General features: G+C 41.5%; 1 protein-coding gene across 1 annotated transcript in view; it reads left to right on the forward strand.

Moving 5' to 3' along the window:
• Nucleotides 1–479: 479 nt before the first annotated feature.
• Nucleotides 480–13,611, forward strand: part of ube2ql1 (ubiquitin conjugating enzyme E2 QL1) — a 28,597-nt gene continuing 15,465 nt past the window's right edge. Inside the window, exon 1 of the mRNA XM_078420163.1 lies at nucleotides 480–1,887. Coding sequence (XP_078276289.1) covers nucleotides 1,132–1,887 — 756 coding nt within the window. The 5' untranslated portion in view covers nucleotides 480–1,131. The remainder of the gene's footprint in view (nucleotides 1,888–13,611) is intronic.

Consider the following 13,611-nt stretch of genomic DNA (forward strand, 5'->3'; position numbering starts at 1 on the left):
TCAGAGACATTGTGGGCCGAAGTGCCCGTCTCTGTGCTGCACTGATCTGTGTTTTAAGGACTGCTGAACACCTATTTTGAAAATGAAAATAGAATTTGAAATAGAAAATAGAATACTTAAATAGAATAGAACCGGTTTTGTATTTTTGGTCAAATCCTGATGGAAATGCCCTTTTTTTTTTCGACTTGAACTGCTGCCACCCACGAAAGCAATGCGACCTGAAAGTTAAACTGATGGTTTTTAGAAATAATGGAAATTGGTAGAAATGGCACAAAGGGGCAGGATTATGCCTTTTTTTTTGTTTAAAACCAGTGCACTGAAGACCGAGCTGACGCCGAGGAGACAGATGCTGTCGAATTTAAATGGGAGCAAGCGCCGCTTTTATTATGCGTTGGTCTTGGTGATCCATCTCGACGTGAGGTTGACGTCGCCAGCAGCAGGAACACTGACGTGCGCTCGGTGTGTGTTTATTAAAGTTCTGGAGTGGACGTCAGGTCCGGAGCGCCAGTGAACGAGTGAGTGCAGCTTCGCAGCGGAGGGAGGTTGCAAAGCGCTTTAGCGCAATGACAAGCGTGTAAGGGCCGCCCAGAAGCAGAGCAGAGCTGAGCTGCTGAACACACGTCTTCTCTCACCTCCTGTCCAAGGAGGCACGGCCCCGGGCCCAGGCTGAACGGAGGATTAAAAAGAAAGAAAGAAAGAAATTTCCTGGCCAAAAAGAAATCGTAGTGATTTTTTTTTTAATGCATTTCGCAAGATCCGGAGAGAACACGCAGCAGACCTTGGCAGAGCTGCAAACAAAAAGAGGGAGGAGAGAGAGAGGGAGAGAGAAAGGATTGTGGTTTTGTTGCCATTGTGTTGCAGCCGGTAGCTGCCAAAGGAGCGGTCATTTTACCCACCGACAATTCACGCCGGAGGTCTTAGTTTTTAAGGAAATCACAAACCTGATATCCCCAACCCTCCTAACACTGGGATTCTACAAACGACATCGTGCTGATGAGCTGCTCCAAACAGCAATCGGATTGCACTCCTTCGCGTAGATTGCTTTAGAAAGGCTCAGGGGGGAGAAGATACAGACAGATAATAAATACATCGGTCGGCACTGCAACTCGGTCTCACTCAGCTCGCCAAGAGATGGCCACCCTACTTCGGAAAATCGGTCTGATCCGCCTGCACGAACGGGACACGGACGGGGCGAAGCACCAGGGCTCTCGCAAGGCCAGCAAGAAGAACGGTGGTAAGCAATGCAACGCCTCGAGTAACGAGAGTATCCTGCTGCAATCCGACCACCACCACCACCATTACCACAACAGCAGCAACAGCAGCAGCCACCAGCAGCAGCTCCCGCACAGCCACAAGAGGTGCGAGCAACCCTCCTCCAAGGACGCCAGCAAGGACAAGCAGCAGCCACAGCCGCAGCAACAGCAGCAGCAGCAGACCGGCAACAAGGTGCCCCCGGGCGGCAGCAGCAGCTCCACCGTCCCCGGGCAACCTCCCAACAAGCAGCACTGCGCACAGGTCCGCAGCCGCAGGCTCATGAAGGAGCTGCAGGACATCCGCAAGTTAACCGACCACTTCATCAGCGTGGACCTGGTGGAGGACAACCTGTTCGAGTGGAACGTCAAGCTGCTGCAGGTGGACAAGGACTCTGCGCTGTGGCAGGACATGAAGGAGACTAGCACCGAGTGCATCCTGCTCAACCTCAACTTCCCCGACAACTTCCCCTTCTCGCCGCCCTTCATGCGGGTGCTGACCCCCCGGCTGGAGAATGGCTACGTGCTGGACGGAGGGGCCATCTGCATGGAGCTGCTGACCCCGCGGGGCTGGTCCAGCGCTTACACCGTGGAAGCGGTCATGAGGCAGTTCGCGGCCAGTCTGGTCAAGGGGCAGGTAAGGTCCGACACAACATCAACATCTCCGACGCAAGCCACCACCAGCAGAATTAACCATGCCGACTATTGGCTCCCGTTGCATTTTCCCTTTAATATATTACAAGGTAATCAACCCCAGACTTTCGGGCGTCAACGGTTAGCATCTCAAAAGCAACATTCGTCTGCTGCTGTAAATCTGTAATTAAACATATATTTGTTGGGAAATAATGAGTCAGGCGGCATCGGTGGATAGAGTCCACATCTGTAACGTCTCAGGTTGATAATTGCAGTTGCCAACACGCACGATATTCTTTGCTCAACGTGTAAAAATTGTAATAGTTGTATTGGGAAGCAGAAAATATTTATTTATGTTATTCCCGTTCCATGGGTTTTAATAATGAACATTCTCTGGACTGAACTATGTCCCAATGGAAATGATCTATTGAAGTCAGCTTAGCTAATGCGAAAATTGATGAAATTTTATCATTTGACTGCAATTGTAAAGTCAATGCATTATTTTCTCACACAAATTCCATAATTTACAAAGCATATCAAAAAATTTAAATAAAATGATCTACCTGATTAACTTAAGATTAGAAATTTTAACAAACAATCGGTGAGATCTGGCTGAAAATTTGTTTTTCTATAGATGTCAACAACATTTTTGCAGTATAGCTCTGGAATATTTCAAACTGAAAATATTCAGGGTCGACTGATGAGTTAGAGTAGAAATTACTTTTTCCACTACAAATCCATCAAAATTCAATATAATATAATAGACTGCCAAATTTAGCAAGAATTGATGCCAAGAATCCACCTCATTAAGATACAGAAGGAACAATAGCTGTTCACATTCACTTTGCCAAATCAGCTGTAGTCTGGTTAGACATCATCTTGAGTGCTTTAAGACATTGGACCCCACCCCCAGTTATTAGCTTTTCAAATTAACGAGATAGTGGCAACTTGATGTAGAGATACCATTTTAGAAAACTCATTAGCTGCACTTTGAGTACAAAAATAAGTATCATTTTGCCAGTACAACAATGGGATTTTTTGAAGCTCCAGGCCTCATAATTATGTTTACCTTAAACCATATGGATGATAGAGTGCACGGTGTTGCATCTAGATCACAGCTAAGTATGTGTCTGGGTGCAAGTAGAATGATTTTCGTGCAGATTGAGCATAAAATCAAAAACTGATTGGATGTTTCAATTCTGTTTCATTTATTGCATTTCTTTTTTTTCTTCTTAATGATGAAGACAGAAAATGTATATTACTGCTATAAAACAGAAATTAAATAAGCGTTAGGTGTATATTAGGTTGAAGGATAAAATTTCCTGATATTACTGTTTATCCATTTTAGGAAAATTACTAGTTTTGTTTTTTCTTTAAAGACAAATTGTATTGCTGCCGTTCTTAGCAATTTTTGGTTTCATTTCAATTGTTTGTGCTGTTAGCTATGAACATCTGATAAACCTAATACTACTGCATCTAAATTAAATCCTTTCTCAGCTGGAATCTCAATGTCAAGAGAGATAGAATGGATTTTGTTGAACTAGATTTGTTTCGTTCTAACCTACTGCATCTACTTTGCAATTACTCACAACTGGAGATGTAATTATTCCTGTGCCAAATGGTTCCGTTGGGCATTTCAGTTTGGTGATTGTTCAACATAAACTAAGTTGATTTTAATTTATTCATATTAAAGCAAAATTGTGATTCCTGTTTTTTTTAACTCCGCCAATTATCTTTAATTAAAACTGGAGATATTTGCTGAATTATTAACAATGGTTATATTCTGCTATAGAGCTTTTCTGGACAAACCTTTGTTTCTTTACTTATCTGTTTACTACTCATTTTTTCCTGCATCGTCATCTTTTGTGATTTAATCTATCCTTTCCATCCGATCAGGAGTCTTCCCTTTTCTTCCTTTGTCCTCCCTGTCTTTCTCTGTCTCTACTTATAACCAGTTACATCTTTATCTTTTTCCATTCCCAGTGGTAGATATCAACCTGCATCCTTAACTCTGTTTCTCTCTCCACAGATCCTGATTGAGCTGCTGAATATTTTCAACATTTTCTGTTTTTGTTTCAGTTCTCTATACATTTAGTGAAATATCCATGCTTATGCATGGATTAAAATCAACATCCACCCCGCCTTGCTCATCCCCGTTTCATGCTGAATGAAAATATGCAAATGCATTAATGAAATTCAACGCCAACTGAAATGTCAACAGTTCCCTCTATAATTGTTTGCCAGGTCCATTTATTTCAGTGCTTTGGCACAGTTTCATTCTAATTTGGTCGAGGCAACATTGGGCTAATATTACCCCAATCGGGAGTAGTTATGTTCTAGAAATTTGAATATTATATTTAAAACCTGTTGAGCAACATCTTGTTTACGTTCAACTTCCCTAACCCTTTCCCCATTGTAGAATTTCTTGCTTCCTTTAGCCAGCAGGGCGCTTCTCTCAGCAGAGCTGTGCCAATGATTACTGTCACTCGATTGAAATGGTGCCAGAAGGTATCTGTTATGGGATGGGTATCACTGATGATATTTCACTCTGCAGCAATTTGAAGCACTTTTTGGGGGTTTTGAGTGTGTTCCATCTCACAGCCTGAAACAAAAAGCTGACTATAAAAATAATGTCTTGCATATAGACCCTCCCTTTACATTGAATTGTTGTTGGCTTGGCTCAGTAACTTTAGATTCACAAATTTATGGTATCAGGATATTTTCTAGGGGTTCTGAGTACAAAAAAACAATCAACAACATTTAATTACAGAGCAATTTCAGGCTGTTTCACAGGTAGATGGTCAAACAGAAGGTGTACAGTTTTGGTCTCCTAATCTGAGGAAAGACATTCTAGCCTTAGAGGGATTACAGAGAAGGTTCACCAGATTGATCCCTGGGATGGCGGGACTTTCATATGAAGAAAGACTGGAAAGACTAGGCTTATACTCGCTGGAATTTAGCAGACTGAGGGGGGATCTTATTGAAACATATAAAATTCTTAAGGGGTTGGAGAGGCTAGATGCGGGAAGATTGTTCCCGATGTTGGGGAAGTCCAGAACCAGGGGTCACAGCTTAAGGATGAGGGGGAAGTCTTTTAGGACCGAGATGAGAAAACATTTCTTCACACAGAGAGTGGTGAGTCTGTTGAATTCTCTGCCACAGAAGGTAGTTGAGGCCAGTTCATTGGCTATATTTAAGAGGGAGTTAGATGTGGCCCTTATGGCTAAAGGGATCAGGGGGTATGGAGAGAAGGCAGGTACAGGTTACTGAGCTGGATGATCAGCCATGATCATATTGAATGACGGTGCAGGCTCGAAGGGCCGAATGGCCTACTCCTGCACCTATTTTCTATGTCTATGTTTAGACACTAGTCTACACCAGGAGATATTAGAATAACTGACCAAAGGCTTGATTAAAGAATTGGGTTTTAATGAACATTATAAGGAGGCAAAAGTGCTGGGGAGACAGAGGGAAAGGATGACCACCAAAGATGGGGTGATAAAAATAATGATAATGCTAATGCTTTGGTGTTGTATTGTTGAAGATATTGTTTGGTAAACAGAAGCCTTGCCTGGCAACCTCTTTGCCATTGTTTTAAGTGGGGAAAACACTGGCCAGGTCTTACAAAGCTATGCATTTATTAGGATTAGGTTTTGACAGATGGATGTGAGAAACAGGGGAGTTATTCTGTCAAAACCTCTGATATTCCAACATTATTTTATGGTATATTCTGAATATACACACGTTTGGATTGATAAAACAATGGAGGTGAATTTAGACAAGAGTTGATAATCTATCAATAAATCATTGAATGATTACGTTAACTATACAATCCAAGACAATGTAAATATGATCAATAAAGCAAATGCAATGCAAGCATTTATTTCAAGAAGCTAGAATACAAAAACAGGGATGTAATGATGAGGCTCTATAAGGCGCTGGTCAGGCCGCATTTGGATTGTTGTGAGCAATTTTGGGCACCATATCTGAGGAAGGATGTGCTAGTTCTGGAGAGGATCCAGACAAAGTTTACAAGAATGATCCCAGGAATGAGTGGGTTAACATATGATGAGTGTTTGATGGCACTGGGCCTGTACTCGCTGGAGTTTAGAAGAATGAGAAGGGACCTCATTGAAGCTTATCGAATAGTGAAAGGCTTGGATAGAGTGGATGTGGAGAAGATGTTTCCACTAGTGGGAGAGTCTGGGACTAGAGGTCATAGCCTCAGAATTAAAGGACGTTCCTTTAGGAAGGAGATGAGGAGGAATTTCTTTGGTAAAAATGTGGTGAATCTGTGGAATTCTTTGCCACAGAAGGCTGTGGAGGCCATCAATGGATATTTTAAAGGCAGAGATAGATTGATTCATGAATAGTACACGTGTCAAGGGTTATAGGGAGAAGGCAGGTGAATGGGGTTAGGAGGAAGAGATCAATCAGCCACTTGAATGACAGTAGACTTGACGGGCCGGATGGCCTAATTCTGCTCCTATCACTTATGACCTTAAGATTCTAATATGCGTGTGATCATCAATGATTGATGAGAATATGTTTCCTCATCCTCCAGTCCCACCTTGTCTGACCTTTCAAGTGATGGGAGTAGAAATACATTTCTACAGAGGCCAACGCAAATATGTAATGGTCTGACCTGCAATAACCACTAGGATCAGGACCTCCATGAGATTGGTGGTTCTCAACAAGTCCACCACTAATATCTTTGCAAGAAACTGATCAGATTGAAAGTTTTTGTTCCTATTGAGATGCACCCATCCTTCTTAACCTAACATGCAGATAATTTTCTCATTAATTTCTGAATAGATTTGCAAGTGATTATTGCTTCGCGTGAGTAGTCATGGTCATGAATATACTAGCAGGACTGTATTTATTATTTTAAAGGATTTTTAATTCTATTTTATGATTTTTTTTAAACTGAGTGACATTTTGTCTCCAGTGGATAAAGCAGCTACAGCTCCTGATCTTGACTTTATCTCACTTGGGAGCTGCCTTGTTGTGCCACTGTCTGCTTTTTTGATAATTTTTGAAGAAGATTAGTTTTCTCTTGGTGCCTTTCTCAGTATCTTGGCTTAATTCAAAACCACCAATGTAGTTTGACGAGCTAATTATCATTTTACTATGTAGGTCACAGATAGTATTTATGTGTGGTATCACTGAACTGTTATTGGATCGCATGCAAAACAAAGCTTTTCATTACACCTCTTGACACGTGGCAGTAATAAACACAAACCTAAACCTACATGCCAAATTTGCCCTCAACAAAAATGGTAGATGATGCAGATATATTCATTTATTTTTGGTACTACCTGGCAGTGTTGCAATCAATATTTTTTTTAAAGTTCACAACATTTAACATACTTTTATGTGAATAAGAAATATTTTTGGATTTTGTTTTTACAAAGAAGGTACTGATATATTCATGGAATTTCCTTTGGCATAATTACAAGGAGCTGTGTTAAGATATACAGACCTGAATCACGAAACTCCATGTAAACATGACTGAATAATGTTAATGCCAATGTTAGGATCAGAAGCAGGCAACATTCCATGCTTACATAGAAAAATGATGAAATATTGCAAATAGAAAAATGTTAAATGAATAAAGCTTTGGAATATCTTTTTAAAAGGGATCTGAATTATTAAATATAGACCTTTTCTGTTTTCTGAGGTAGAAAGATGTGAATAACTTGAATTTACAATATTAAAAGTAGACCATTCATGATTTTAACAGACACGCATAGAGTATAACATTTAGAATACATTATTGATTAAATGTGGGGAGAATGAATTGTAAGAATTTAGTTAAATAACGTTTTCAGGGATGGGAGTGGATTAAACAAGATATACAAACATAAGAGACTGGGCAGGCGCAGGTGAGGGAAAGGAATAGAGGGTGATGTCGATGGACTTAAATGAAGAAAAATGGGAGATTAAACGCCAGCATAGACAGATTAGGTCAAATAGCTTGTCCCTCTGTTACGTATCATATTGCAGACACACACGAGACTGTAGATATGGGAACCTTGAGTAAACAAGATAAACTTCCGAAGGAACACAGTGGGGCAGACAGCATCTGATGAACTCTGAGGACCTGAAATGTCTGCTGTCCATTTCCCTCAACCGATGCTACCTGACACACTGAATTCCTCAAGCAGTTTGGTTTTTTGATCACAATTTCATCATCTACAATCTCTTCTGTCTCCATTTTCTGCTCCACTGCAAAATCTTCTCAAAGTAAACCCACTTTGGAGAAGCTCTCTGAGTGGGAAGAATGGTCCTGACCCAGAATGACGTCCATCAATTTTGTTTTCCTTGGTGTTTCCTTACATCCTGTAGCTCAGGCAATAAAGCATTAACATTGCATCTGAAGAGCACTAAATCAAAGTCACAGAAATGGCTAGCTTTCTTGCTATTCTGTTGGATTTGAGTTTGTATTCCAGACTGCCCATCAATGTTTATGATTTGAGAATAATTCTCAGGAAGGCGACCGAACAACATGACACGCGTTGAAGGAACTACGTTTTAATTTCGGAAGACATTTTGAACAAGTTCATTCATCAGATTTTTCTGAAATTAATTTTGAATGTGATTATGGAAATATTACCTGCATGATAAAGTTTAGACTGATTATTATCATTTTGAATTGTATGGCTCTTGCACTAAAAGTCTACATTATCAATTCCAGGAAAGTAAACCATAGCAATGGTGGTTGAAAATTTGAATCTTATCCCAAGACTTATCTCACGACTGACGAAATGACTTAAATCTCTCCACTCCCTGCTTAATTGATTTTCTTAACAAAATAAACAAAAGGAATAAGGCCTGATTACCAAGTCAATATAGTGCCATGTCACGGTGGAGCATCCATGCAGCAAAATAAATGAATCCACTGATTCACATTTTTATCTCTGATCTGAAGACTTGCTTGACAATTTAGAATCACCATTGTCAGTTCATGACTACTGTGTTTGCAATCATTTCCTCAAGGGTAACGCAGCAAGAACATTGTGTATCGACATTTTCTCTTTTATGAAAGGAAAGGAATGACGACAGCACTTATTTAAAATAATGGAGACATAATTAGTGGCGAGTAGACTTCCTCCCAATGGAAATTAGCAGCTCACTGAAATATTTTTAACTCCTTCATTTCTTTGCAATCTATGGCTCTGTGTTTAAAATTGTCAATATTACTTAATTGCTAACCATATCAACCATTATATTTTAAAGAAAAATATACTGCAATAAATTTTATTGACATATGCAGCATTTAATTGGCTTTGAAATTCTTTTTCTGCTTTCTGATGGCAGTTAAATGGTGTTTTATGTCATGCTAAAATTATCCTTAAGTCTCAAAATGTTCGTGATTTGTCCAATGAGTGGATTTTACAGCAGTTTTGTTGGGGCCAGCTGTGTCAGATTCAGCTTGTACAGTTATTTTGAACTGCCTCAAAACCCTGCAATTACCAGCACTTTGCTTCATAGCTGCCACCTTGAGGTACTATACGGGGACATAAACAAGTGACACTCTGCCAGCTAATGGAGAGAGTTGATGCTTCAAGAATGCATGCTGCCATGACACAGAAGGGAAGTAGAGAGTTCCCAGGCCCTCTTAAGGAACTACACAGACCACCATAACGTGGCACGCTCTGTGTAAAAGATGGGACTGTAGAGTTGGCACAGTGGTAGAGTTGCTGCCTTACAGTGCCAGAGATCTGGGTTCGATCCTGCCTTCGAGTGCTGTCTGTACAGAGTTTGTACGTTCTCCCTGTGACGTGTAAATTGAACTGCCCAAGCATAGCCTATTTCCATGCTGTATATCTCTAACATCAAAAGTCTAAAGACCCTTTTTGCCTTCAACCAAGTGCTCTCTCCAAGGAGTTATACTGCATGAACGCAGTCCCAAATCCATGAACCTTACAATATTAGAAAATCCCTGTACCTGCTACCCTTGCTTCAGGTGGGAAGTGAAAACAGACGACATTTGAAGCTTGGTGGATTCATTAAAGCAGAAATGAGCAGCAAGCTGTGTAGTTTGGATCAATAGTAGAAGCCTGACATTATTCTGAGACTAGAAGGCTGAGCATGACAATGGCCTTGACCTCCAAGGGCAAAACAATCCTGATGCATGTGAGGTCACAGATCTGTGATCTTGGCTTCACCAAATATTCACATACTTGGTGAAGTCTAGTATGTTTAGACATAGCTCCTCTGGAGAGTTCTAGCAATGAATATGGGTCCCTGTAATCTCTGGGTTTATAGGTTCTTGAGTAATGAACCCTCAATGCCTTTCCCACATGATCTGCTTGTGGTTGCCTGTGACGTACCTGGGACTTATAATTAATCTATATCCCTGTCAACAAGGGGAAGGGTAGTTTTGTGTGCAGAAAATTCATTGAAGGTGTAAGGCATGCTGTTAGTCCTAAGCCTGAGCTGTTTTTAGAGTGAGCGGTGGGATTAAAGAGTGCTGTGGAGCAGTCCTGGAAAACAATGCAGTTTTGTTGGTGGCTCTTTAAGTGGCACCATTTCATGGAAACTGGTTAACAAAAGCTGGTTGTTCTGAGAGTAAACAAGAACTGTCGCTTTTCAGTCCAGTGAGGTGGAAAATTACTCTGGAGATGAAAATTAAGTTGGTGCTCTTCTAATGGTGCTACTTGAAGAAACCTCAACCCAGAATCGCATTGCCGAGCAATAACAAAACCCCACCAGATAGGCGGGACAAATTTTCTGCCATTTATTGAGGCCAGCATGAATGCAGCTTTGCTCTACTCGAGGTTAAACCAACGTTCAACTGCACAGCACCATTTTGTTCAGTATTTAGAAAAGGAATTTGCAGGCCATTCCATTGTTCCTTATTTTATCTCTTAAATCAGTTAAAAACCGTACCCTACCTCGACTCCAACAAATCCTGTCTGACCTGTACCTTGCCCTTCCAAGCGTCACTCTCCACTCTAATCCAGAGCCATAATGGTAGCATTCTGTTGGAAGTGTGAGCTGACAAGCATCAGATACCAGAAAGTATGAGTACCATTCCGATCCTAAACCCAGTGTCGGGTTGGTGCCAGATCCCTCCCTCCATTTTTCTTGTAATTGAACCCAGCCTTTCTGCCAATTGTGGACCAAATATTTCAGTGTAAATGACAGTCAGCTTCTTCACCAGCTGCCTTATTAAAATCATTGAAGTAATTTGTTGCAGAGCCAGTATATAAGAAGGTTAGAAACGCATAATTACACTATCTGAATCGTATTAATCAAAGAGGATGTGGATTGCGAGGTCATGTTAGAATGTAAGGAGAAGGAGGGTGCCATCATCTTCAATGGTTTCAACTGAATTCCAGACCATGGACCCTGCAGTCATTGTCCAGTAAAGGCCAGTACTGTCCTCTTCACCGAGATTAAAATAGGCCTATGAACCTACCGCCATTGAACTTTATGCTAAAAATATCGTCCTGCAAGATAGATGATTGTGTGACATGCAGTCTGCTTAAGTGATATGCTGCCTTGGGTGGTTAGCTGGCCGGATGTGAAACCTGGATGTAGGTGAAGCCTGCAACATAGTCAAGTGTGTCATTGAGGGGAGAATGTAAACAGTAGGTGTGTGTCCTGATAGATGGAGATCATGGGCAGGTGTCCTGATAGGTGGAGATCATAAACAGGTGAGCTACATCTGAGTCTAGGGGTGCACTGGGCAGTCCAGTGAGGTCAAAATAACTCGATGCTAGTGTACAGCATTTGGTGTTCGCATTGTGGTGAACAATCTCTATTGGAGAAACCAAATGCAGTTGAGTGATCACTTTACAGAACATTTGTGTTCAGTTGCAAGAGTGACACTGAAATTACCATTGCCTGCCCCTTTAGCCCTTCATCTCACTCTCACTGAACTATCGGTTTGTGGCCTACTGTACTGTAACGGTGAAGGCCATGCAAACTTGAGGAACATTACCCCTAGGCAGGTTGCAGACTTATAGGCTCAGCATTGAATTCTACAATTGCAGGTAACTTGATTTAATGGTCCATGTCAGTTTTGCTTCTTTATTTTTAAATTTAGTTCAGTTTAGAACAGCGTGGAAACAGGCCCTATCGGCCCACCGGGTCCACGCCGACCAGCGATCCCCGCACATTAACACTATCCTACACCCACTAGAGACAATTTTTACATTTACCAAGCCAATTAACCTACAAACCTGTACGTCTGGAGTGTGGGAGGAAACCGAAGATCTCGGAGAAAACCCACGCAGGTCACGGGGAGAACGTACAAACTCCGTACAGACACCACCCGTAGTTGGGATCGTACGCGGGTCTCCGGTGCTGCATTCGCTGTAAGGCAGCAACTCTACCGCTGCCGCCATTGGGAGCTCTGTATTTCATAACTCCATATTATTTTGTTTATGTTCTCACCCTACAACTGCTCCCATTCATTCACTGACCAGATAATCCTGAGCAAAAAACACTGCAGTAGTAACTCAGCAGGTCAGGCAGAATCTCTGGAGAATATGGATCGGCAGCGTTTCGGGTCAGGAATTAATTTGTCTCAGTTCTAAAGGTGGGTCTGTGGCTGAAACATTGTCTCTGTTTCTTTTCCCACAGATGCAGTCTGCCCCGCTGGCTGTTTTTAATGGAATCTGTTTTTGTTCTACTCTAGTGAGGTCATTCAACTTCTTGTGATACCATAGCTAGGTCGTCGAGGGCTTAACCTCAGGGATTGTCTTCCTCTGCAGTCTGCTTCCTCTGCCCTCGTGGGATATGTTGAAGTGTCCTCTGATGTCATGCAGATACAAGAATCTCTCCGTCTTGGTGTTTTGTCTGTTATACAAGTAAAACCTGCAGCCTGCTTGTTCAGCTTCACCTCTTGTAGGATGGTTGTCAACAACTGGACAAACCATGGTGCAATTCTCCTTTAAGGGATATTGAATACTTAAGCTTTTAAATATTTATTAGCTCCACTATTAATATTTACTAGCTTTGAATATTTAGGCCTAGCTTTAACCGGATCTAGCCACTCAATGGTATCAACACCCTGCTGATTTGTTCAATGTCTACAATGTGGGTTGTGCTGCCTGGGTTCTGAAACCTTTAAATAAGCAGGCACTTTGGCATGGGTGTGGAAGTTGCATTGAAATCAATTGGCACATTATGCTCCCCGTCGGGCTGCGAAGTTTGATCTCTGCAGCTTCATGCTGGCAGTATCAGTATTGTAGCAATGATCAGTGTCGAACAAATGTACCAGTGTTTGAGCAACAATGCAGAAACTGCAAAATCAGATATTCTTGTTATGCATGTGTACAGATGGATGCAGGGGGTAAGCTGAGAGGTGGTGTTGGGGTTGCACAGAGTTCAATCATGAATTTATTGAAGGACAGAGTGGGGGTGACAGGCTGTGGACTGTACCCATAATTTGTTGATCGTAAAATGTAAATTAGTGTACATGGGATAGGGTAAGAACCGATAAAATTCCAAAAACTGGAGAATAAACCTAAATAACATGCAAAATACAAAGCTATTAAACATGGAACCGCATTTCTATGGGAGCTTAAATTAATGTACTTAGTAGCATCAATTTCTCTGAAGGATTTCTGAAGGAAAATGAACAAGGGCAGCACAGTGACACAGCAGTAGAGTTGCTGCCTTACAGCACCAGAGACCCGGGTTTGATTCTGCCTACGGGTGCTGTCTGTATGGAGTTTGTATGTTCTCCCCGTGACCACGTGGGATTTCTCCG

The sequence above is a fragment of the Rhinoraja longicauda genome, chromosome 2 (assembly GCF_053455715.1).
Source record: "Rhinoraja longicauda isolate Sanriku21f chromosome 2, sRhiLon1.1, whole genome shotgun sequence".
Lineage (NCBI taxonomy): Eukaryota > Metazoa > Chordata > Chondrichthyes > Rajiformes > Arhynchobatidae > Rhinoraja > Rhinoraja longicauda.